Genomic DNA, 27,607 nt, shown 5'->3' with positions numbered 1-27,607 from the left:
TAGGTTCGTTTACCCAACTCTTGTTACCATGGCATTAACTCCAAAAAAACAAAAAAAAAAAATGCTGGCCAAGTAAATGGCTATGGCTGTTGAATTATTGGAAGAGACAATATCTGGCGACAAAAGCCATCACTAAGATATGGAAAGGAAGATGATTAGCCTCAAAATGTGATGATAATGAGAAAAATGGAAAAAGAAAAGATAAGGACAAGCAATTTGACAAATGGAAATGAGATGTTGAATGGTGAAGTTGGAAATTGGGACCCTCCCCTTCATTTTAGCACAAAATCCAAAGCCCCATTTATTAGGTTTTTGGTTGGTTTAGGGGTATAGCCGCCATGAACAATCACAATGGCAACCACCATTGAGGTCCATTTTTCTTGTACATTTTGCAGATTGAAAGAAAAAATGAGGGTAACTGTCTCTTTCAACATTGTCTATCAAATGGGACACTGCAGACACTTGGGACTGATCAGTTTTGTCTTTGTTGAATGGCTCCACAAAGACACCATTTTCCTTTCCCTCTATCATATTAAATTCTTGGGTCATTCCCTAGTTGTCAAGGACCATCACCACTTTGATTTGATGCCTGCTTTTACACACTCTTTCAATTGCCTAATGGCAAAGCTTGGATCTAATCCTTTTCCACACTATGTACCAAATTGTGAAGAATCGAATTATATGTGGTATATCTATATTTGGAGTGCACAAAAATGAATTATAGCCACCCACCATAACTCAAAAAGTACTAACCCATTCCACACATCTCATTACAAGATCAATCCACCTCTGAATAAAGCCCATTTTAGTCATCATGCAACGTACATAGGTTCATTCAACTGCTAACATCAGTCTTTAGAGCAATCCAACCTTGATGTCCTTTCCTTCTCTTATAAATTGCACGAAAATATTATATCTAATCTAATCAAGGCATTTTTAGTAATAAGCCGACCAAGAACAAAAGTCGACCGAGAAGTTTGTCGTTTCGAAAATGATAATATCTTCTTAAAAGATTCGTATAATGATTGTCAATTCAATAAAAGAAAAAAAAGAAAGAAAATTATTGATGCCCGCAGACGACGATTTATAAATTTGATTCATAAACTCTAATTAATACAGCTCACTCTTCTGCACAATTCAAATACAAGATAAATATGAACTAACCTCATAAGGATTTGCTAGAATCCAGAATTTCAGTTCACTAATTTCTTTTTCAATCATTTAATGATTACAATAATTGAAGCAAAAACATCTCCAACTGATTGAGCTGTGTCCTGATCCAATCAGACAAATGAGTACTACGTTTGTTCACTGCCTTGTCTATTGTCCGTCAGAATATTTGTTCTTTCCTCTCGCTTTCTTGTCAGTATGTTCAATAAATTATGAGCTGGAATTCTGATAATCTTGAGCCAGAACTGATAATAGAATAGGCCTAAAAGAATGAACAAGTTGTCCAAGAAACTTTATTATGTATAAATTAATATATAAACGAGATCCTCCCCTTAATTTACATATCCACAATCCTAAATCATGCTTCAAAGAAAAGAAGCATGACTTAGTTTAAAGTTAAACACACGCAAGATTTGATTAGCCGTAAAAGTTGCTTCAAGTCTCAACTGAGTTCCATTATAAATGCACATACTAAATCATTTAAGCAAAAGAGAGATGTAAAAGCTAGGTCAGAAATATGGAAGTTGTACATGGAGAGGATCACTCTATCACAGCCATTCAGAAAAATTGGTTTTATGTTGTTAATCTCAATAATGGTTGATGTGTCGGCCTATTGTAAGAAACTTCTCCACCTTCACAGTGCATAGTAATACAGTGCCTGCACCTAATTTTGATATCTCTCACCTTCGAGCCATTCTCTGTCCTGCCCCAAGTAACAAGGCCTTCCCAATTGCACCGGTTCGAAGTCCACAGACTACAGCCACTGTCCCACCAATGACTATCCATTTCCAATCTATGCCAGCATCATTTTGGAGCTTCCTCCTCACCACTTGAGTTCGTACTTCACCCGACTCTGGCTCGGAGGAATCCATGTTTCTGTCAAAAGAAATCTTTGTGGTGATCCTGGCCATCAGTGCGCTTCTGGAAACAGAAATATCTGATTTCCTAGCATTCTGGTATGCTCTGAAACCAGAGTGGATCTTCTTGACAGTTCCCCACATTCCATGACGGACTCCCAATTTAGCAACATCCTTGGGGATTCCCATATCTTCATAATGCACAAGGATAACCTCACAAGCAGACCTTATTCCATCTCCTTTACGAGACTCCACTGCATTCATTTTCAAATTCAACGAGTTAAGATATTCATCAAAACAAATTTTCATATGAAATCCTGCAATTCTCAGAAAAAGGAAGTAACGCATTATCTTTTTTCTTAATCCTCACCTGCCCTGATGATCCAACTCGAAAAAAAATGATCCACACGCCTGGGTTTGTCACGTCTGGGTAAGCTTGGATATTGTACACCCTACACAGAAGTAAAGTTTCAGATTACAACTTAGCCACATAAAAATAAGAGCAAATGTCAAAATGGACAGGGATATGTAATCATATTTCAACAATGCAAGTTAGCAAGAAATGCTTATACATCAGAGATGAGCTTACCATCAATTTTACTTTGAACAACCTTTGGAATGCCCATGGTCGGATGCAAAAAAATAACAATAATAGAAAAAAAAAAAAAAGACAGAACATAGAACAAGAACACTAAGGGCCTATTTGGTAGAAAATCCAGATTTTGTTTTATGTTTTCAGATTCACTGAATTCAACAAATATGTGTTTGGCAGAAAATTCAAATTTTGTTTATGAAAATTGTTTTTGAATTCTGTAATCCAAACCGTGCAAATTCTGAAAACAACTTTTTTATGTTTTCATTGTATTCAAATTTTGAATATTAAATTTTAAAATGCATAATTCTATTAAATAAAAATAAAAACACTTAGAAATACAATATGTCAGGTTATAAACTCAATTCATGTTTTAAAAAATTATAAATATATATTATGTAATGTATTATAAATTATATAATACTACAAAATAATAATTATATAATTTATTTAAACATAAATCATATTAAAAAAAAATTAATAATAGTTTATTGTCGACTAAATATTAGTGGATAACTACAAGTTTATGATTTATAAATATATAGTATCAATCACATTTTGAACAATTGTCTAAATTAGAATTCAATTTTTGAATCTAACCAAACACATATTTGAAAACATGAAATATAACTCTGTTTTCATTGATCCCTTGTTTTCAAATTTCAGTTTTCAAATTCTCTAACAAATAGGCCCTAAATTTCAGAGAGGACTTGAGGAAGACTACATTTGATATTCTCTACTATTTATTATAGGTCATACAAACCCTTTACTCTAAAATGGGTTTGACAGGACATACAACCAATTGTGATAACATCCGATAGATAAAGGCTGAACTTGAGCATTGAAAAGTGGATGCTAATTTACTATTAATTTCTTCGATATGTTTCTTCCCGCTGATACCACATGTTTCCAATAGTCTGCTTACCATCCAAAGTTCAGACAATGGCAGTCCAGATATACAACAATGCTAGACTGAACGACGGTGCATAAATAATAGAACCTATCTAAAACATGATTGAAATATGCAACAGAGGTTGGCTAGAGCAAATAAAGAAAGTGTAGCAAGCAACATGGAGTAGCAGGAGAAGGCTCCTCAAACAAGTTGTAATATCTACCTTTGTAACACAATAGTAAGTCTTTGCAGCTTCCCATATTCTTCGACCCATGACATATTCTCTATCACTGCAGAAAAAGGGGAACTGCAGAAAAGGTATATATATAATGAGGCATTAACTCTCATAAATTATAAAATAGTTAATTATATTATACAACAAATATATTCAGGCATCTCCCTTGTCCTACAAACCTTTTTAATCCAGTGAACAATCATGGTCCCCGTATGAGGGCATTCATCCAATATCTTGAAATACGTAAGCATGGGATCCCATTTAGTCCGAAACTCATCGTCCCAGAAAAAGTCTCTAACCATCTCTGGGGTTGCATCTTCAAAGACAGTTCTACTACGATAAACAGTTGGTCTGTTCTGATGAGAGGAAGAAGAAAAGATGTCGAAACTTAATATACATCTAAAACAATAGAAATAAAAAAGTGATGCTGAAGTTAGGAAAACAAGGAGAATGCAATGTATGGAAAAAAAAATCCAACACACACAAAGGCATGATAGGTTATGATTTCCATTGCTTGCACCAAACAAAGCTAACAACAATTATTCGATAAAGATACCTATTCCCCATAGACAATGGTTCGATGCTATATGTTATATGTGCACACAAAAGGTAGAAAGGACCCATGCTAGAGTTCAAACATGAAAATGTTGTAACAAAAAGATTTCAGAACCAAATTTGTGATTTGAAATTTTGAAAACACTCAAACAGGGCTCAAAGAGAGTTTAGGTTTTCATTTTGGACCAAAGCTTCGGAAAAACTAACACAAATGATTAAGTGTAGAAAATTTTTCCATAATGCAGCTGCCCTAACTGGTGTACCAAAACCACCTCTTTCTTGATGCAAGCAAACCTCTACGCTAAATCATCATCAGATTTAAAAATCAAGCCATGACTCTATCAGATGCTATCCCATTAAGTTACTACTGTAGCCTCCAATTGGCATACAATTTTGAAATCTGTGATTCCCCCTCTATTTCGACTTGCACCAGCTGAAGTCCTTTTTGTAAGCTCCCTTGGTTCGAGGGCCTCTCCATTTCCTCACTTTCTATTGTTAATGAAAAATTAAAAGAGTTCCTGAGATGGAAAAAGGATTAACGGGAAGGGTTTGAAAAGCAAATATAAAGAAGAATTGTGCAAAGTCAAGATCTTTGAAAAATGACAAAAGACTAATCGAAGTATAGCAAAATGTGAAAGATAGGAAATACAAGCTACCATTCTCATAGTCTCAATACCTCAGGCTCAAGGCGCCAAGCTTCATATGCAAAGTTTGGGTTCGACCTTTGCATCATACTTTGCCACTCTGCATCCCCATTCCTTCCTTCAAGAAGTTGCAATAGGTGATCTAAATCATTCTCCGTGACAATATCCTGCTCTTTTCCCTCCTCTTTATTGCTGGAGCAGTGAACAAGATAATTTCTCATGAGAAACGGTTTTATCCGATGGCATCTATAACATGATTACAACTCGTTTATCTTTTTTTTTTTTTTTTAAGCTAAGGGATTAATTAGAGATTGTCCAACCAAACCCAAAGCATTCATATTAAACCACTCAATCAGGTTGGAGCAAATCAAGAATGGAAGAGAGCAATTGCCCCATTCTTGCTTCGTCTAAGATGAAAAGATTATAACAAAAATGCTAATGCTAAAGTTCTCTACTCTAATTTGCTCCCTTTAATTTTTTTTTTTTTTTTTAAATTGAACTTTACGTTTCCATATATAAGAAATTAGAACGTAAAATTTTGTTTCTATTAATGAAAATTTATGACTAAGCCTTGATCAGTCAACATGAAAAGAAGTTCTCCAGGCAAAACAAGGGGCACACCATTAATGTCAGTAACGAAGTCAAGACGAATGTCAAAATTTCCAAATTCAACAAGCTCAAATACCATCAGTTACACATAGAATTCAAAGCTTGGCATCTAAGTGACTAACCACAAATATATATACATTATACGCAACCAAGTAAATATCATACTCACGCAATTACATCCCCGCTTCCTTCCGCCGAGTGCATCAACGTGGATGGCGCCGGAGAATCCGGGGCCAACGGTACCGGTGGTGCCTTCCTCTTCCCATAAAAATTGGACCAAAGAGTACGGCAGACTGAGAAGGCAGATAGCGCCGTGAAGGCCAACCAAAGTCGCCGAGCTCCAAATCCAGGAGGAGCAGTCCACAATAATCTAAACTTACTCCGAAAGCCGAGGAAAACCAATCCAGTCCAGCGAGGACGCCAGGACCAACCGATGACGAGGCCGATCATAACAGCGAGCCAGATCGGAACTGCACATAGCAAAATGTCGACGAATGTTTCGGCGATTGAGGGCTTCTTGAGAAACTCCACAAGATCGAAGAAAGTTTCCTCCATTACAGCCAAGAGAATGAGACGATTTCCAAAACGATTGGAACAGAATGGAAGCTACTACATCCAAAACTAACAATGAATTCTGCGCTTCGTCTTCTCTGATTCTCTCTCAGTAATCGAATTCCACCAGGCTCTGCCCTCTGCGAGACAGATTCCTGAAGGAATTCGCATTCAGAGAAAGAGGAGAGAGAGAGAAAGTTAGAGAGAGAAAGACGGGTTGTCAGGTCGGTAATTTGTTGTATGACGTGGCGATATAACAACCGTTGATGAGTTTGAGTTGTTTGTACAGGAAGTCTGGCGCGTGTTCGAAACGATCAAACTTAATCGGAACCGTTGATTGGGAGCTTGAGGATATTAATCGGAACCGTTGATTGGACGTGTATGTAATTGCTCGTGACTAGCGCGTGGTGGGTTTGTAAGGAAATAGCTTGGTTGAGATAGTTTTCACACGTGAGGTAGATTTTTAACTTCTTGGGCCGCCTCGGGCCCAAGGTCCAGTGGTTTTGCACTTTTGTGCTGTACAGGCCTTTTAACGCATTGGAGAGTAAATTTTTGAAAGGATATTTGTAATCGATAGTAAAATGAGGGTAAAATTTTAAAAATATATCACAATTTTAAAATATTTGGAAGTATTAACTAGTTAATTTTTAGATTTTTTTTTTTTAATTTTAAATTTTGTCTTTTCTTATCTTATCTTTTTGTATACTTTCTTCTTTCTTTTTTATATTTATTTTCTTTCCTTTCTTTGGTTTTTGTTTCTTCACTTTCTTCTCTTTTTTTAAAATTTTATTTTCTTTCTCTAGTTTTTGTTTCTTCCTTTTTTTTTTCTTTCTTTTACACGATTTTTGCTTCGTCCTTTCTTTTTTCTTTCATTTCTCCGATTTTTGCTACCTTTCTTTTTTTAAAAAAAAAATCTTTCACTTCTCCAGTTTTTACTTCTTTTTTATTTTATTTTTTTTTTTACCTAATTCATAAGTGACTTAACACCAACAAGCTAATCATCAAGTTTGATTATAATAACGAAACATTAAATATAGATAACAAATGAAAATGGATTTGAAAGAAACTATTTTTTTAATCCACAAATTTGCACCATTTTTAGAAACATTTCTTAAAAGTTTGAAATAAGAAACTAGAATAGTTATTAAACAAGTTTATTTCTCAAAAAATGAGAAACGCAAACGATATAGACAGGTCAATAGTTTTTTTTTTCTTTTTTTAGGACTTTTAGAGTATGATGTCTATCAAAAATAAACTTGAAACAATGGCATGCATAACCAAATGAATGACACAAATTGAAATATTTGTATATTTATGTACCGTAATATTTGTTTACAAAATCAAACGAAGAAGAATAGTTTGGTTTGGCTATTTGTTATTTTTACAGAAATGCCCTTGAGAGGTATTGGAAAAAAAAGGGACGATATGAATGTTTGTAAAGGACAAAAAATGGACAATAAAGTGGTAGTAGAAGCTACCACTAATAGCATGTTGTCGGTAATAGAAGTTAACATTGATAACACATTATCGATGATAAAAGCTATCACTAATAGCACGTTAACGGTGATAAAAGCTACCACTAATAGCACGTTAACGGTGATAGAAGCTACCACTGATAGCACGTTATCGGTGATAGAAGCTACCACTGATAGCACGTTATCGGTGATAGAAGCTACCACTGATAGTATATTATTGATGATAAAGAGCTATCACTGATAGCATGATATCAATGAGATCATTAATAGCATGGTATCAGTGAGATCATTGATAGCATGGTATATCAGTGAGATCATTGATAACATCTTATCAGTGATGTGATGTTATCAGTGAAAGAAGTTATCACTGATAACCACAATATAAGTGATATTAGTGATAGAAGTTAGGTGAAATATATATATCAAATTTCTTTGAAAGTTCATAATTAGTTATAGAAGTATATCATTTCTAGCTCTAAGTGTAAATATTTCAAGGTTGATTTTAATTGATAAAAGTTGATAGAGACTAATAGCTGCTACTAGTGATAGCTACGATGGAAGATTATTAGTGATAGCTACTGTGTTAATCTTTCAAAGTTGATAATTATTTATAAAAGTCTATTGGTGATAGCCACTAATAGTTTTCCATCATTAATATAACTCAATATTTCAAAGTTGTTGGTTTACTTTCAATGTTGATAATTACTCATAAAAGTCTATTATTGATATCCATTGATAGCCTTAGTTGTTATTATTTCAAGGTTGATTCCAATTGATGAAAGTATATCAATGATAGCCACTGATAATTAATAGCAAATTAAAAACTAATATTTCAAGATTGTAGTAATATTTCTCAAATTGAAAGCTACCACTGATAGCAACCAGTGATAGCAATTGATAGCAACTATCAGCGATAGAAACTGATATCTAGCAACTGATAGTAGCTATTAGAGGCTATCAGTGATAGCTTTCAATTTGAAAAAAATTGGGAAGAAGTGAGCAAAATGATGACTAGGCATGATCTTTTCAGTCCTTTACCATTTTTTGTTCTATATATGCAATTATTTTATCTGTGTACTACATATTCTATTATTTTGGACTTGAATTCCATTTATGCAACTAGCCCATTTTGAAAATGGGAGGGCAAATACATTGAGTAGTAATTTAAGGTTAATATTTAAGTGTATAGTAATATTTTTTTAAAGAATTACAAATATAACAAAATTTATCAGTGATAGATCATATTGCTGACAGCCTAAGTCTATCACCAGTAAATTTTTATTAGCGATATGGTTTATCATTGATAAACTATGAGAGCTGAATCTAAATTTTGCTATATTTTGCAAATTCTTTGATATTGTGCTATATATTTATGAATACTTTGGGCCTAATTATTATATTTGAAATTGCCACTAGATTAAAAGTTTAGTCTCTTAACATTGATTTTCATGTTTATTTGATTTTATAATTATAAAATTATAAATATAGTCTTTGAAATTTGGACTTTTTAAAATTAATGAATATACTATACACAAAATTAAAAGTTAAGGGGATCAATTAGATAGGATAGTAGTGTGCGGTGAGTTAATTAGAAAGATTTAGACTAAAAACAATTTTTGGTTATTGAACTTATATGAAAGTATCAATTAGTCTCTAAAATTTAGTTAACAACGATTTTGTCCTTGTATTTTCAAATTCGTGACAGTTTAGTTCTTGAATTTAATAAGTATTAGTTTAGTTCCTATACTTTATAATTTGTGATGATTCAATCCTTATAGTGGAAATTATTATTTAGATTTAATTAAATATCTCAAACATGTAGACCAATAAATTGATAGAAAATCATATATATTTTTTTAATAAACTCTAAAAACTAAATCATTACATAATAAAAGTGGACACTTACTTTTGAAGAGATTTTTATGATTGGCAAACTTGTTACAAATTTCAAAGTATAGAGACTATATTGCTGCTTATTAAAGTTTAAAGATTAAATTATTACAAATTTGAAAGTCTATGAGTTAAAAAAATTATCAATTAAAGTTAAAAAAATAAAATATTACTTCTATGAAAGTCGAAACTAAAAGTATGAAAATGTATGAATTATATTTAATAAGAAATTGAAACGTGACTTTGAAGTAGTTAATATATATTTTTAATGCATTGCTTTCTTTTTAGCCATTGATTTTGACATGTCATTGTTGAGTTTGACAACCACATTTAACTACTAACGTTTGTTGTCATGCTTTTATTATCTATGCTTGGTTCCATATTCGGGCAATTCTATGGTTATTCTTGTGTTTTGTTGGTTAGCCCTGAATTTTATTTATTTGATAGTTTGTTTTATTAGATTTACTCGTGGGTTAGGACTAAGAGTAACTTTATAATTTAGTTTTGAGTTGACTAAGTATTAAGTGCATCATTTATTCTTCGTAAACAAAACGTGCACCATTATTTATTCCACTTTCAATTTTTCTTATCCTAAAAGAAGTTTAAGATTTTATTTGAGAAAAAAAAAAGAGATTCTAATCTATTGTATTGTTTGAGTTCAAGTTTATAGTTTAAGTTAATGATCTTACAAATTTTTAACATTAAAATTTATAGGCTTTGGCCAAGGGGTGAAAAAGAAAATTCGCTCATACATATATATAATATTATAAATGAGGATTTTCAAAAATAAAAAAATAGGGAAACTATTTATACAAAATAGTAAAATTTTAGGGGTTGTTTGGGGCGCTTAGATGATATAAAATCTGGGAAATTCTGATGTCTGGAGAGTTCTGATGTTTGGAGAGTTTTTGATTGAGAATGAACGATCAAATATGATCGAGCATGTTTAAGCATTGAGATAATATACGATACACGAAAGGAAAATGATATGCGATACAAAACATGTTCCGAAAATGGGTCCACAAACAATTAAAATCGATGAGATAGGATAATGGGCCTCCAAACTTAATCTTCTTTGATAGAGACTGATAAAAGTTTATCAATGTCTATCAATAATAAAACTGGCAGAAATCTATCACGGATAGATTATCAGTGTCAACACCGATTTATTTTGTAATTAAATTTTATTTTTATGTTGGACTACTTGGATAAATTGGAATATGAGATTTATGTATTTGACTAAGCTGAAATATAATTTAATTATTTGAAATTAATTAAGTTTTATTTTAGCTTGCATTTGGAGATTCCATAATCTATGGAAATAATTAAATTTGTTTTATATGTAGAAGGTAGAAAAGAAAAAAAAAAGTAAATAAAAAAAATAATCTCATTCTATCAGCCGCCCGACCCCCCTCTTCTTCTTCTTCCCGTTTCACCCAAACCCTAGCCGCGGCCTACCATCGCCGCCGGCCTGCGTCCCGCCTACCACTATTGAAGCCAGCCGCCTTCTCCACGAAGAGCTTTCGTTTTCCCAGTTCGTTCAGCGCCCCAAACCGGTCGCATCTAGCCACACCGCCGAGGATCCCCAGCCGGTTCGGGTCGCCCACCTTTGCGCGCCGCCGTTCGCGGATCTGAAGCCGACGTGGGTTTCTGTCGACAGCCGTCTCCTCCTTTGGCGTTCACAGGACAGCGCCGCCCAAGCCGTTCAGCCCCCGTGCAGACCCGTTTCTGCCACCGCGCCCAGCCACAAGTCGACGCACACAACCGTCCTAGCTTCCGACCGGTGCAGCCACTGTTTCAGTCGGCATTAGACTGGGTTTCGTCGTCGTTCGGGTCAGCACCGTTGAGTTCGCCGACCGCCGCTGCCTATGTTGAGTTAGGTAAGTTTTTGGTGAGTTATTGGATGGTTATTCTTTTAGATCGAGAGTAATAGTCGAAAAATTAAGTTATTGATTTTGGATTTAATTCATGATCAGATTAAATCGAGTTTTGGAGTTTGTCTTGGATCAAACCACAATTTTAGGTTGATTTAAGTGTGTTAAAAAAAATCTCTACCAAGTCGAAGGTAAGTGGTACTATTACCGGTGCCTTCGTGTCAAGGTAAGTGGTACTATTACTTAATAGACTATTGAAGCATGATTTTGTCATTATGTTTTAGAATTATTATGAGGAGTACTAAAATTATGTATGTGATGCATGAATAGACCAATAGGGCAGTTTAACGTCTGTACATACCCGAGTTATTTTTCATGTTTGACGGTGTGCCTACGAGCTGCTAGACATGAGTGAGTCAACGGGTTCACGTTCATTCATGTATCAAGGCAAGATAGTAGCTGTATGAGCCATGGACCATCATTCTCTACTCATGGAGGATACTCTGACAAGAGGAATTCAGAGGAATCCGTGACAGTACCAAAGGAACTAGAATCAGAATGCGGGCTTCCGCATTTGAATTGTACCCCGGATCGAACGATTTAAGATCTTGAGATAATGGCAGAATAGTTTCCTATATACTTAAGCAGTCATGTTATTTTATTTTATAAACCTAGGAGGTGGGGTTGTTACACTATCAATATTTTTTTTTCTCTTTCTATAAATAGTTTGACAATTTTTCTATCTATGAAAATTTTTCTAAAAATAATTTATTTATGAATATATAGATAGAGCATATCATTGATTTATTATAAAAAGAGCATTATTTATGTCGTTTCTAACTCAGTGATTAAAGGTTTAATGCTTTGACTACTTTAACTATACTAAGATTGATGAAACTCTAATTTATTTATATAGTTAATTAGTTATATATCATTTCTATCAAGTAAAGAAATGAGAAATTTCAAAATACATAACCAAGCACATATTTATTAGAAAATGAAAAAAGAAAACACAATAATAAAACAAATCCTTACAAAATCAACTTTACTCTCTTTTGGCATGTATATTTTTTTTCATAATTAAAAAGAATAATCTTTCTTCAAAGCATACATAAGGACCCAAGAACAAGTTCTCTCCCCCATGAAACTTTTTAATGGAAAATTCCACACACAAAGAAAAGAAAAATATATTTTTTTGATTGTGATGCCTAACAAAATCCCAATCTTTCTTTCTTCTTTCTTTCCCCCCCATTCTTTTAAAACAATCTTTTATAAGCTTTTGTCTTGAAATTTTCCATGTTGAATGAGAATGCTTTTTGTGAGAATTTTCAAGTTGGTCAAATCATTAAAAAAAAAAAAGAAAGGCATCTCACAAAAAGTAGTGTTTGGGGGGAAAAGAAATCCATTTCCCATTTTGAGAAGGAATTCCCAAATAATGGCTTTATCAGAGCATGGAAGTATATTTCACATCTTTTTGACCTCCAAGAGAATTATGAAAGTACATATATATAGAGGTTTCTATTCCCCCTACCTATATTGAGAATCCCATGTGGCCATTTTATTTTGTTTTTAAAAAACTTAAAGCAAAAGACTAAACCAACTATATAGAAAATTGCACCCAAGAATTAATTAGTAGTTGGCTTCCTTTTCTCTTAAATCTCTTTCAATTTGCACCTTTTCTCTCCCCTCTTTTTAGAAATTACATTTGGTTACTTCATCAACATTTTCTTCCAACCTTTCTTTTAGACTTTTTTCAAATAGCATTTAAATTTTCATGAAAGTTTGAAAATGTTGCATTACTGACCTCCATTACATTCACTAATATTGTGTTAATTACCTTCACGAGAACCATCAGAGAGAACAATTTTATTATTAGGGAGAAATATCAAACAATATATATACAAAAGCTCCAACGGACGGGATTAGTGGGTTTATATATAGAATCCCTTTAATCCTAGACCCATACTTGGTCATTTGAAAAATCATATGATTGATCCAAAACATTTTAACAAATATTAAATAATTTTTAATAAACTAATAAAAGAGTTCACTAAAATTAGGGTAATCATTACATAACTAGAACTAGGGTGTCATAGATTTGAATCTCTCACTGTCCACGAGATAATCAACCAAAGAAAAAAAGTTCTCTCTTTGGATATGAAAATCATGAGTAATCTTAAAATAGAAGTTTTATTGCATTTCTTAAAATGGTATAGAGAAAAGTATTTTAGGACCACAACAGTAATATATTTACATTTCTCCGACTCATAATTAAAATGGCCTTGTGCCCAACTTCTATCGAATCTCTATCATGAACCTATGTACAAAACTCATAAACCCACTAGCAAAAAAGTCAAAACGATCATTGTTTAACTGACACAAAATTTATATACAATAACTTCAAAGCCAGAGATTTGACTCTTCCATTTCACATATTGTCAAAAAAAAAAAATATTCAAAAAAAATTTATAAACCTCATTTAAACATATTTTTTAATGAATTTTCTCCATATATGTATGTGAATAAAATGGTAAGATGAGAAGAATTAAAACCTAGAAATATATAAGGTGTGTCCATTTCAAGATTCAAAGGGTAGTAATTATGAGGCAAGAAAAAGAGAACCACATAAGAAATGGAAGGTTTTGAAGCTTCAATCTGACCCACAAAGGGGTGTTTAAGAAAGTGGGGAGTGAGCAAGAAACCAAGCAAAATGGGTTATCATGACAGTCTTGAGCTTAAAAACCAATAAAGGAAATTGAATTCAAACTTCTACTTTGATTGCTTATTTCTCTCCAAAAATAATAATAATAATAATAATAATAAAATCTCTCTCTCTCTCTCTCTCATGCAATAACATAAAGTGAAAGGATGCTCAAAGCCTTCTTCTCCTCATCAGCTCTCATATTATTCTTTGTAACTCTCTGCAAGCAAAGCTAATTTATTTGGGGCAACATTTCAAAACACAAAAGATTAATTCCCCCATGATCTAGTGACTATAACTTTTCTTTTTCTTCTACATTTTCTCCCCAAAACCCATTCCTTTTTCTAATTTTATAACATCTTTTTCACTTGTGTTTTCCAAACTTTCTAAATCTTTGTTTGTTAACTTAAAACATACAAACAAAAGGGTTTTGAAACACAAAACTCTTAGAATATCCCTCCTCTCTTCTCTTCCTCCCTTTTCCAAATTCTCTTAAAAACAAAATTAGGGTTTTCATATCTTGTTCCATGTGAAAACAAAAGGAATTAAAATGGATCCACCTAACACGCATTGTGGGTTTCCCCAACTTGAAGGCAAAGATAAAGCAAAAGCTGATGAAATAATTTGGAAAATATATGGTAGAAGAATCACAAATTAGAAACATTTACACATTATGTACCAAATCATCATAAAACAACATTATATGATTACCCAATTACCTGGTTTATCTATCGCGCTTTGTATTGATGAACTTCAAGTTAGGGGGAATGAAGCCTGGTCCGAAATCGTTCCCACCATGTACAACAATGATCGGGCGAAGGGTCTCGAACCAGACAGCATTCCCCTCAACAACTTCGACACGAGGAGAAAACGAGAGAAAGAATCGAAAGTATTTGATATTGAAATGGCCATGCATATTAAGAGAGTTTGTGATGGGGGCCTCCTTATATACGTGAGAGGGGGAATGGAAAGAGAAAAAAGTTCCCATATACAACAGTTATTAATCGTAGCTTTTCACACACAAACAAACATTCACTCTAAAGCATGAATTAAGTACTTTAATATCTTGTTTGTGTTCCTTCTCTTTAGGTTAATAAGACAAGCACTTTTATCATAACCCAAAAAGAAAAAAGAAAAATAAGTCTTGTCTCGCTTCCCGTACTTGAAAAAGAGGAGCTTCTATTTTTACTTTTGGATATGGTTATTATTGTTATTTGTGAGATCTACTTAAATTCTTTTATTAATATTATTGTGTGAACACGAATCACTAGAAAGTGTATGAGAGTAAATATGAGCTACCTCTTTCTTAGATTAGTTCACTAGATCTAAACTTGGTTTTTCATTGTGAACCAACCCATTCAAATTTAAATTAAAGAATCCAACATTGCTTCAAATATTGGTTTAAGTGATTATTTCTACAAATGCATCGTTTGATAACTATTTAGACTTTATACATTTTGGTAATTTTTACGTTGGAAATATTCAAAATGCGTGTGAATTATTCAAATTAGTCAAATTTAAAAAAAAATTATGACTTCGTTTGATAAATATTTGATTTTTAAAAATCGTGTTTGTTTTTTCTTATCATTTCTTTATAATTCACCCTTTTTAAGAGAATATTTGAATTTATATCCAAAATTGAAGAAAACAACATAAATTTAAAAAAGTACATCTTTTAGCTTTCAAAAACTTGATATAGATTTTAGCATAAAATTTAAATTTAATTAAAATTAAAAACCAAAAATCAGATGAAGCCCAAATAATTTTCGAACTAGATCTTCTCTTCTTGTCATGGTTCAAATCTAGATTTAGTCATCAAATATTGGTATTTTAAGCTTAGATATCTATAACATTGAGATCCTAATATGATTGAGCAAGATAGAAGTATGCATTTATTGATCATATATACACACAATATGTGAGGTAGGAGATTGAATCTTTTATCTCGAGTTATCTCGAGGTTATTGTACATACTTGATGCTAGTTGAACTATGTTTATTTTGACTATATATATTGTATATAGTTACATATTATATATATAATATGCAACTATATGACATGTTATTTTTTCATTTACAAATAAGAGGCTATAGTCACGAGAATAAATGAATTAATTAAGAATTGGGTGAGGAAATTAAATACATATCTGTCAAAAAGATAATGAAGTGGTAAAAATAGAGGAAGAATGGGTGTAACATTGTGGTAAGAACAAAGACCTAATTATAGTCACCCAAGTTAAGGCTAAATAAATAATCCCACATGGCACTGTTTGCAATTTTCAGATCCCTTGCATTGAAACAATCTTTGCTTTTGTCAATGAAGGTTATTTTTGGAACAAAAAGTGAGAGTGCACCCTTTAATGACCTACTTACTAAGTTTGGTATCACCATTCATCATATGATCTCTTTCTCAACAAGATATTTTATTTAATTACCACATATTTTGGCTTATGATATATTTTATAAAGTTTGAGCATAAAAACAACCTGAATTTATATAATTAACTTGTGTTCGTTACTTGGATTAGAGTTTAGGTTGTAAATATTAATCTTGGTAAAAATTTGTGTTCATACATTATTTTTCATTTTCAAAAGTTTCAGCCAAATTTTAACAACCAACATAAATATTTGAAACGAAGTGTATTTATAATTATATTGTAAAACTATGAATAATAAACAAACAAATCATTTTAAAACAACAAGTTAAAAATAACAGGGTTATAATGTTACGTTTTTTTGGTTTTCATATAGTGGTTTTAATACGAATTTTATATTTGCTTGCATGAACGATTATTGCAAAATGGTTTTTTTTTTTTTTTTTTTTTTTTTTTTTTTTTTTTTTTTTTTTCATTTTATTTGTTTAACTTACATTAAAATAATAGGATACGGACGGTTACCATTTAAATCTATAATATTTCTCATTTAGTAACCATATTTTAGTAATCATTTTGTTGTTAGTTTTGTAATTTATGTTTATTTTCTTTCAATTTTTTAGGCTCTATTTTATAACCATTTTGTTTTCTATTTTTGAAAATTTGTCTATTTCCTCATTTTTTTTTCAATGGTTTAACATCTTTCTTAAGTAGATGAATTCTTAACCAAATTCTAAAAACAAAAACAAGTTTTTAAAAATTACTTTTCTTACTTTTCAAAATTTGGCTTGGTTTTTGAAATATATGGGTAAAAAGTAGATAAAAAAATAAGAAATTTAGAGGTGGAAGGGGTTTTGTAGGCTTAACTTTCAAAGACTAAAAAAAAAAAAAAAAAAACCAAATGATTAGCAAATGAGATCTTAATTATAGTTTTTTACCATTCTTTAAAAACACCAAAATTCACAGTCAAATTCTAGAAATAAAAATAAGTTTATGAAAACTCATTTTTTTAAATGGGATAACACAAAAAATAAATTTTTATAGTATGAAAGTAGTGTTTGTAAGTTTAATCTTTTAAAAAAAATAATCAAAAACAAAAATTTAAGTAGTTATCAAATGAGACCCAAACCATCCAACTTTAAGATGGTAGTTGGTATCTTTTTCACTTCATTATCTAAATTTTCATACAATTATTATAGGATTGTTTTTAAATATAGAAAAATAAACTAAAATATTTACAAGATATAACAAAATTTTAGAACTATCAATGATAGACACTGATAGATACTGATAAAAATCTATCAGTGTCTATCAGCATCTATCATTGATAGTTCTAAAATTTTATTGTATGTTGTAAATATTTTTATCCGTTTTTCCATTTGAAATAATTTCCCATTATTATATTATCTTTGGTTACCAAAATACATAATTAATCATTTACATTAATGATTTATCTTGGAGGTGAGGAATTGATAAACCATCCAATCTTTGGATGGTAATGAGTGTCTTATTAGTCAAGTTGTGCGTAATGAATTAGCATGTCATAAGAAAATTCAAGCCATATATGATCAACACTACAACAAAAATGGGTTCTCATGACTCTAGAAAAATGTCATTATCACATTCTTTGACTCTTTTTTTAATCTTTAAATATACCCGAAAGGAAAGTATATAAATGCCACATGAAAAATCAATCATTATTGATTGTTTCATGACTTTTCAATTTAGTGGACAATAAGCATTTGTTGACATTTATTACCTATCATGATAAGATTTTTTTTATGACAATTTAATATTGTCAATAAATGTCATAAAAGTTGACTTTTTCTGTCAACTAAACATCGACATTAAAAACCTGTCACAAAAACATTAATAATGACACATTTACAGTGTCAATAATTCCTTAGTTGTAACACTTTCTAAATGTCATTGGAATGTCAACAAATACTTTTAATCATGGATAATATTTGTTTCATGTCTATTATTACACCTATGATTTATCCAATTTTGACACAGAATATGTACGCAAGCATAAATATGAACTTTCATATATAACAATGAAGTTTGTAACATTAATACAAGGAAACTATTTACGATAAAATTAGTAACCAAACTTCCATTGAGTTGTTTACAAAAAAAATAAATAAATAAATACAACTAAGTGTTAAGCACTATCCCAATAAAATATATATATATATATATATACATACACATACATACTTGCTTGGTAGTTTTCTCGCTTCATTGTGCTTCTCCAATCTCTAGTAAAGAAAAACAATATTCATTTTAGAACTCAACTCATTATATCAATGCCAACAATTATAACATTATTCATTAGTTACACCTTTTCAATGTTTTCAATCCTTCCAACTTATTAAACATAAACGCGATATAATGTTCAAAATATTGATGCCATTACATTTTTCATCTATTAACAACCTAACAAAAGTTTCATTCACGTCACATAGGAAAAATATATAACATTCATAATAACTCGTACAACACTCAATTCAAACACGTGAAACAATTTGGAACTACAAACAAAGAGTTTAAAGCTTAATTAGAAATCTTGATATATAATCAAACTTAATTAGAAGTAAAATGTATCATGCCTATCATCCAAAATCACAATAATATAATCAACGCAAAGCTGATTACAAAATAATAAAATTCATAAAGATATACATGCAACATATCATAATTAATGGAGTAAAACAAGCAACATACTAACATTAAACAAATAAAGTAGGATTCCACTTGTGCTTCTAAAACTAATATAAATGCTCATAAACAAAAAAAAAAAATAATAATAATAATAATAATAATAAGGTTTCAAGATTAGAACTCAATTCTAAAACTTTGATCAAAGTTGAATAGAGGTAAACAAATTTCAACTTTTACAATCAACAATCTAGACAACTAAACTAGGAAACAACTTCTAGAATCAAATTTGAAATTTCAAAATAATCTAAACAAAAAGAGGTATTCTAAACATGGTTACATTTTACAATCCCTAATTCCATAATTAAATTTGAAATTTAAAAAAAAAAAACCTAAACAAAAAGAGTCGTTCTAAACATAGCTGCATTCTATAATTCCTAATTTTATAATCGGATTGAAAATTTCAGAACTCAAGCAGAGGCATAGAGTAAAAAGAGAGAGAATAACTCTTTTTTACCGTCATTAATTTGTGACACAAAAAACTGTCATGAATTTAAAAAAAGTATGTAATAGCTTTTTGACTGTTTTTTTCACTTCCCTCCAAATGTGCTACTGTGCATGTGTCATGGTATGTATATTTTGTCATAGTGTAATTTTTTTTTTTTTTTTTTTTTTTACACAATTACATTGTTATAAGACAAGATTTATTAGTCAATTTGAACATAATTCAATTGGTTAAGATGTATGAATTATCTACCTACTTTACAAAAGACTAGATATATGAATCTCCCTACTCCACATACGAACAATATTTACAAAACTATTTTTGAAATGTAAAAGATTCGAATGTTGGTTTGGCCAATCTAAATATAACTCAATCGGTCAACACGTTATACCATCAACCAAAACGTATAAGAATCAATTTTCAATTTCTTCCTCTCTTTCGAAACCTTTGACCTCTTAGTTGAGAGTATATATATAAATCAATTAAACTATAGTCAGATTAACAATATCGGACGTTTTTCTTGAAATTAAATTATTGAAGGAAAAATACTTAACCGAATATTAGAATTGAAATCACATTGTATGAACCTTTTAATGTATCATCAAATCAAATTGTTTGAAAAGACATGTTCAGCTGATTAATAGGAAAAACAGACCTCAACAACTAGGGCACTTTACGCTCTTATGGAAATCCCTTTTTCTTTTTGCTTCAAAAGACTTTTCATAATGAGGCGTAACGTAATCATGGAAAAAGAAAAAAAAAATCTATCTAAAACAAAGCATAAACAAAACATCAATGGGACCCCTCCCTTTGATATGGAAATTGTAATCCATCATCCCATATCATTTCTCACGTTCAAACAATCTTCATAATTTTCTTATATTTTATATTTACTTCGTAGGGATGAACATTCAAATTGCAATCGAACCGTTTCTAAAAATTGAACCGAATCAAATCGAAAACTCAGTGAAACCGAAACATGCGGTTCGATCCGGTTTGAAGAAATTTTGAAACCGAATTAATTCGGTTCGGTTCGGTTTCACTTTCGAAAATCGAATTTAAAACTGAACCGAACCGTTTTTAACTAATATATATTTAAAAAGAGTAAAACCAAATTTAAAACCAAAGCCAAATTTAAAACCGAACCGAACCGAACCGCTTTTCTAATTAAAAAATATAACATAGATTTTTTAAAAATGCCAAAATCGAATTTGAAATCGAACCGAACCGGTCGATTTCACATTTTAAAAAAATCGATTCGGTTCGATTTGACCACCAAACCGAAACGAACCGTTTCCACCCCTATTATCTCATAATTATAATTTGTCATCATATACCTATATTAGTTTCTACGAGAAAAAAAAATGAAACTATATGTGGATATTTGTGTTACAACTTAGATTTTATTGTATTCAACTTCTTTTATATAAATTATCTTAGTTAAATTATAAGTTTGATTTCTAAAATTTTGAGGTTGCATCCGCAGAGACTATAAAGATAATGAATTTTAAATGTGGGGAGCAAGTGGTTGGAAGCAATGAAAACTTTCAAAATTTTGGTAATAAATTCATATAACTAATTCAATTAGTTTAATATTACTAACAATACTTCAAATTACCCATTAACTTTTTTCATATATGAGAGAGAGGAACACAGAGACTAATTTTATACGCGAGAGATTTGAGCTATAAATTTCGTAGTCATTTGGTCACTAAGACATAAATGTTAAACTATGCTGTTTTAGCTAAACTAATATGTAATCATGTATTTGAAATAAAATTGAAATTTTTATAAATCAACACAAGCATCAAACCTCTTGTAACCAAAAGTTGCTAAACATAACCGTCTAAAATATATATATATATATATATATATATATATCTAAACTATTCTATTTTTCAAAATTAATTTAATCCTAAAATTAATTTCCGTCGCTTTCATTTTTCGAGGGGCGGACCATCGCCGGAAAACGCAGTAACTGGCGGTGTACGGCTGCTTAACGAAACCGTTGAGACCTTAACCGCTCAAACGCCTCCGTCGCAACGAACATTGCGTCCGCCAGTTTCTGATTTCCTGCCCATTCTTCGCCTTCACAATTGTTTATAAATGGGTGCACTTCGATTCCATTTTACCTAAGTTCACAATTAGAAGTAGAATCTTTTCCTTCCTTCTGCGCACTACTCTGTAGAGAGAGATTAGGCAATGGAGTCCGGCATGGTCGTCTCAGAAGGCACCCCTGAGGTTAAGAATGAAATCCGCAGTGAGGAGGAAAAGCTCCTCGTCGTTGCCAACGATGGTGAGGTTAAGGAGATTGCTGTTCTGACGGAATTCAAGAAGAAGAGGAATCAAATCCAGGTTTCCAATGTCAAGAAGCCGTTCTTTTACTACTACAATCTTTCTAAGGTATTCTTTTTCTTGCTTCCTTAAGATCCTCTGCGTCTTTCTGTTGAATCAACTTCTTCATTAAGCTTTCAAAATCTTGATTGATTTGATGTTTCATTTGTTGCAGCGGCACATTAAGCAGTACAATGAAGTTGAGCTTTCTGCATTAGGAATGGGTATGAGTTCTTGAATCCATTTCTTTTTTCATAATTGGTTTACAGTTCGATGTTCATAACTGGGCTGAGTTCCATTCATTAATTCATCATACAGCTATACCTACTGTAGTGACGATCGCCGAGATTCTGAAGAGGAATGGATTGGCATTTCAAAAGAGTATGAAAATTTATCGAACCCCATTGGCCATATTCATTTGTTTTTGGGAATAAGGCACTCTCTAAACATGATCTAATATTTGGAAATTTGTGCAGCCTTGACGATATCTTCTGTCAGTTTGAAGAAAGGGGAAAATGATAAGCTGGTTATGAAACCTAAGGTTATTACTTACTACTAATGATGATATGTCTGATTATTGTGCAATTTTTGGATGTTTCGTTGGCTTAATGATGTTTTTTTTTTTTTTAATCTTTTTTGCTAGATTGAGATTGCACTGGTAAATGCAGAAAAGATCAAGAACATCTCGACTGCTCCAACAAGTGAAGATTCTTGATACAAGTTTTGTTAGTAGTATAGTATCATTCTCGGATCTGGCTTTTCTTCTTGTTTGCCTACTTTGTCCAGAGTTTCTATAAGGGAAATTAGAGGTTTGCTAGGGAATAATCGAGTGAATTGTAGATCTTTTAGTCGAAGCATATTCAATCCTAATAGAACCTAAGGAGAAGAGTTCCTCTTCTTTCTCCTAACGAGGTTCTTAAGGATTGGATGTAGAGAAACTTTCTTTGTAATTGAACTACCAACTTCTAATTGCATACAAAATTGGATGAACAGACTGATCCCTTCTCTCTCTCTCTCTCTCTGTTGCACTCACACACTAATCATTTAATTCTGAAGTCACCCACCAAGCATCCATATGCAAATTCAGTAATGGGAGAAAGATCCAAACTTTATTGTAAGCTAATTCACAAGGAACAAATATATTTAAGGACCTGAAAGAAAGTACATTTCAGACAAAACAAATTTTACATGAATTGGGAATAAGGATATCACTGCAGCGACAATTTGGCAAGGGTAAGGGCCAATACCTTGACTCCGTTTGACATATCCTTCGGTGAGGCGAATTCTTCTGGCTTGTGGCTGTACCCTGCAAATGCAGTAGCATGAAATTAGACACAAATTTTCTTGATGGCACGAGCTTGACTCATATAGGTTAGGTGCTTTCAAAAGTTTTGTCTGCCAGTAACTCGAAAATGATATCTAGAACTTGTGCTATTTACTAGAGGATATCAGAGTAGATTATTACCTTTATAGCAAGGAATAAATATCATACCCATTGGGGATACCCTGCAAGGTAGTGCAAATGCAAATTCAGCAATTTGTTCCATTGAAAGAAAGAAACATTACCTTTTTCTAATGGGATTAAGTATCTAAGTGAATGATGCAAAAGTTTTGCTAGCTATTGTTAATCTGAATTGCTTGGAGACAGAAGTATACCATTAAACATATTGTGAATCTGTTGAAGCAAAGTATTATTTTAAATTGCTAGGAGTGTTATTTTATGTTATTTTAATCTCTTCTACTTAGTTTTCTCTAGACCAGTTTAAATTGAACTCTAAAATAATTAAGAGAGTACTTCCCACCTTCAGAATCAATATCATTTAGCAGGGATGTGCTTTTCAAATTATAGGATCCTGAGAAATTAATAATTTTGTACTTAAAGAATTGTTATGTTACCTGGCCATAAACAGCGAATCATGGTATGCTCTACTAATCATCAGTTTGTGTGTGAGATTGAGATCTTTCGTTGCAGAAACCATAGCCTCTATTATTGATTTCTCAGAATGTGCTGGCGGATCCTGGTTAATAATTTTGAATTCTGATAGCTTGACCTGTCGCCTTTTAGCTATTTCATCGGCAGATTCATGAATCTTCTTAATCACAGTGTTTCTACGCTCTTCATCAATGTCTCTGGTGTCTGTTTATCAGAGGAGAAAAAATGAAGATATAAACAATTATCATATGGCTTAAAATGACGAGTTATTAAGAGTTACAGCAACACACCGACCTATTTCCAGATGTGATTTGCTTGGGATGCTGTTGATTGCTCCAGGATGAAGCTCCAGGATACCTTGAAAAGAAGTTTTAATCACTTTCATGTTTTGCAACATGAGTAGTATAACATGAAAGTTAAGAATGTCATGTTTTGCAAGGTGGGTTGGGTAGATACAGTATGCTAGGACATGGAATAGTTCACGCCTAGTTAAGAAGAATTACCAACGGTACCCACAGTGTCGATGGATCCAGAGTCCAATACATGCTTCTCAACTGCTAGTGCTAGCTCAGCTGCTGCCAGTCCAGCGTCATTTCTTCTTACATTGAAATTTTCAGTGTCAATTTGATCAAATAATAGCATAGCTCTCCTTTTAATGTAAAATTTATGTTTCTCTAAGTGAACAGGAAGAAAAAAAGAAATAAACCCCTTCGATTGTTGAAGACTTTGTGATGAACGAAAGAATATGCAGAATTAAAGAGAAAAAAAAAAATAATACACATGGTTTGGGAACTCTTCAACATACAGTTTAATATAATGATGTGTAGGCATTATAGTTAGTCTGGATAAGAAATATTGATCTTCTTATGATTTATCACCTATATGGCATCAGTACAGCACCAGCATGACCACCAGTGCCTTCAAACTCCACCTTCAGACTAGCAGGAGCTGCAATTGCAGTCACAACTCCTATAGATATACCTAGATTGGAGCTTAATGTCACTCACAAGAGTTCAAATTTCCTAAAGATGTATCTAACTAATAAATCATATATGACGTTTAACATATATGATAAATCAGATGATTTTAGGAACTAAAACCAAAAGGACATACCTTCTTCCTCCAGAATGGGACCCTGCTCTATGTGCAATTCAAGGAAAGCAGAGTAACTTCCTTTCTTTAAAAACACAGTTGATATCTGAGCTGGATCAGTTAAGTAGCCAGCAGAACTAGCAGCATCAATGAAAGATATATTCTGACCATCAACAGTTGTTTCCAAGGCTTTAGCAAGTGCATCACTCCCTGCCAACAAGCGGCTACCCACCAAAGAAAGAGTGAGTAGAAGATTGTTATTTGAATATAATCTTCATTTATAGTTAACAGGATTGGATTGGTAATGATTCTCACCTACCCAAGCAGCTGATTCCAAAGCGTGTAGGTTCCTCAGAGGTGAAAAAGATAATTTCCAGAGACCTCTTAGGTTTAAACCCGGACCTGAAAAAATCTAACTCAACACTTTGAAAGCTACAAAGATATTATTACAATTGGAATTATTTGTTTTACCAGTGTCTTTCCACATTCTTCTTTAATGCCAGTGAATAATTTTGAACTTTAAGCACTTAGTTACGTGTTTGTGAGGACAAAAAAGAAATCAATGCATTTTTAATAATTTGACTGGATGAGAACTCAGTTCAAAGTTCTACTTTCTTGTCCTTGGTAACAACCAAAACTTGTAGCTTTAAAGACCCTTGAGAACTTTTTCCAAGAGTGCTAACCTTTTCAAGACGTTGATGGCTTCTAAAGCACCTAAAACACCAACAACTCCATCATACTTCCCAGAGAATGGAATTGCATCAACATGAGAACCTGTGGCAACTGCGGGAAGCTCTGGTTCAGAGCCATCCCTAAACAAGAAAATAGTCCATCAACCGTACAAAAATAAGACCAAATACCTTTGATAACATCGATCTTATCCATGATACTACAAAATGACATGGGTGACTGTTGCAGATTTACTCACCATCTACCAAATATGTTACCAACGGCATCCTCTCGAACAGAGAGACCAGATAGTCCCATTAAGTTTTTGACAAACCTGGAAGCAGAGAAAGCAGTAAGGGCAAAGCACATAGTGGAACAAAGGTATCACTATATATTCTACTTTTCTGAAATAAGTGCACAGAGCACATTCCTTTAACTCAGATAGTATCTTGGGAGAAGAATAGCATGAGATTCTGGGATTTTGATGGCAATTCAATAATGTTGAGTATCCCATTTGGAAAAATCATGGGATTTCACACTTTTTATAAGATAGATGGGCTACTCCTCTTTTTGTCAATTGGTTTTGAGATGGACTCGTAATATCTAATGCTATGAAATGCTATTTTCCAAGTAACTAAAAAAACACCCATATCAGCTATAAAAGTAGACACCATTAATCAACTGCACTTGCGAAAGGATTGACAAAATTGCACCAATGCCTTTCATTGAACTTGATCATGTTAACCGAAGATTATTCTCCATTTTGTATTAGAAAATAAAAAAATTATGAGGCAACAAATTGAGTTCACCTAATGGAAATGTCCTCTCTACAGTAAATGTATATTTGGGTTAGATACATAATTAGCTGAATAGACAGAGTCCATGCCTTCGTGCCAATACATCCTTCTCAGTGTAAAGAATCCTGGTAACCGATGGGGCTGGTGAATCCGAGAAAGTAGAAAGCTCCTCAATCTAAATACCCAAATCCGCAAAACAATTCATCAGAACCCATCAAAATGGACTCACTAAGTTAACATATAATTACAACCGATTAAAAACTCAGTAGGATTGAAATCCATTTTACTTCCGTACCTGTTTCACTAAGGTATCAGAATCAACGGACAGAGAACTAATGGGGTTTGAGAAGACATAAGAGGAAGGATGGTGAACAGGGTATCCGGAGAAAGCTTCCATGGTTCTGATTGTTGGGTCCTCATGATTCTGAGCTAAGGCTGCGGAAAAAGAGGAGACGAAGATGAAGAGAAGCAGGAGGGCGATGAATTGCTGCAAAGGAAGCATTGTGAGTGACGATAGTGGGGAAAGAAAGTGAATCGAGTCGAAGGGATAAACGTGCCCGTGAGCTGTGACTCGCTATCTGGATGGTGCAAATTCGACGCTCGCTTTTCCAATTCGAATATACTTCCTGTGAATATGACACTGTGCCTTCATTGGTACGATGAATGCTTTGTCTTTTTTGGTTAAAATTCTCTAATTTTTATTTTGTTTCCTTATCTCTTAATTTAAAATATGTTCATGAGCTCTTAAGCCGGCGTTTGTAGTGCATGTTTGGAATGCTAAGTCTAGAAATATCAAGTCTAGGAATAGATTGAGAGGTTTAACCTAAGTTTAAGAAAACTGTATTTGAAGTACAAGTTTTAGAAGTATTGGTTTAAAAACCTGTGTTTGAAATGCAGGTTTAGGAAGCCTAAGTGCAAATTTATAAATCTTAAGTTTGTAAAATATTTTATTGTATTTAATCCGTATTTAGATTTTAGATTAGTTCAAACTTGTCATCTTAATTATTTTAATATAGTAAATTTTAAATAATCTAAAAAATTTAGAAGAATATTTGTTTTTTGAATTTTAGAATATGGATTTTACTAAAAATAATTTTATTTAATTTATTGTTTTAACCTAGGAAGCATAGATACTTTATGCGATGAAAAAAATCCATATAGATACTTCCCAAAGACACGTGATTTGACGTATTTATTTTT

The 27,607-nt window shown here is 32.3% G+C and overlaps 3 protein-coding genes and 1 long non-coding RNA gene across 5 annotated transcripts; 2 read left to right on the top strand and 2 right to left on the bottom strand.

Annotated features, from left to right (window-relative positions):
• Positions 1–1,441: 1,441 nt before the first annotated feature.
• On the bottom strand, positions 1,442–6,334 carry LOC120069479. Its single transcript, XM_039021256.1, has 6 exons — positions 5,724–6,334; positions 4,978–5,137; positions 3,926–4,102; positions 3,735–3,818; positions 2,398–2,479; positions 1,442–2,281 (listed from the first exon to the last, which is right to left on the bottom strand). Exons 1-6 carry the CDS (start codon positions 6,107–6,109, stop codon positions 1,851–1,853), a joined length of 1,320 nt encoding a protein of 439 aa, XP_038877184.1. The 5' UTR covers positions 6,110–6,334; the 3' UTR covers positions 1,442–1,850.
• Positions 6,335–10,825: 4,491 nt separating this feature from the next.
• LOC120069478 lies at positions 10,826–12,087 on the top strand. Its single transcript, XR_005479552.1, has 2 exons — positions 10,826–11,351; positions 11,448–12,087. It is a non-coding gene; the product is annotated as an uncharacterized LOC120069478 (long non-coding RNA).
• A 9,383-nt stretch (positions 12,088–21,470) lies between these two features.
• Positions 21,471–22,810, top strand: LOC120069484 (uncharacterized protein At2g34160-like). Its single transcript, XM_039021259.1, has 5 exons — positions 21,471–21,985; positions 22,092–22,140; positions 22,235–22,297; positions 22,393–22,457; positions 22,560–22,810. Exons 1-5 carry the CDS (start codon positions 21,785–21,787, stop codon positions 22,629–22,631), a joined length of 450 nt encoding a protein of 149 aa, XP_038877187.1. The 5' UTR covers positions 21,471–21,784; the 3' UTR covers positions 22,632–22,810.
• A 193-nt stretch (positions 22,811–23,003) lies between these two features.
• LOC120069482 (ureidoglycolate hydrolase) lies at positions 23,004–27,015 on the bottom strand. 2 transcript variants are annotated; one of them, XM_039021257.1, is made up of 12 exons: positions 26,703–27,015; positions 26,497–26,582; positions 25,870–25,944; positions 25,625–25,753; positions 25,257–25,343; positions 24,963–25,165; positions 24,728–24,830; positions 24,353–24,444; positions 24,144–24,206; positions 23,813–24,053; positions 23,382–23,422; positions 23,004–23,222 (listed from the first exon to the last, which is right to left on the bottom strand). In XM_039021257.1, exons 1-12 carry the CDS (start codon positions 26,907–26,909, stop codon positions 23,125–23,127), a joined length of 1,425 nt encoding a protein of 474 aa, XP_038877185.1. In that variant the 5' UTR covers positions 26,910–27,015; the 3' UTR covers positions 23,004–23,124. The 2 variants fall into 2 exon arrangements, with proteins under 2 accessions (XP_038877185.1, XP_038877186.1); XM_039021258.1 differs by lacking the exon at positions 26,703–27,015 and having other exon boundaries at positions 26,420–26,539.
• Between the last annotated feature and the right edge of the window lie 592 nt (positions 27,016–27,607).

Source organism: Benincasa hispida, unplaced genomic scaffold (genome assembly GCF_009727055.1).
Source record: "Benincasa hispida cultivar B227 unplaced genomic scaffold, ASM972705v1 Contig425, whole genome shotgun sequence".
NCBI classification, from domain to species: Eukaryota; Viridiplantae; Streptophyta; class Magnoliopsida; order Cucurbitales; family Cucurbitaceae; genus Benincasa; species Benincasa hispida.
This window is presented reverse-complemented; position numbering and strand designations above follow the sequence as displayed.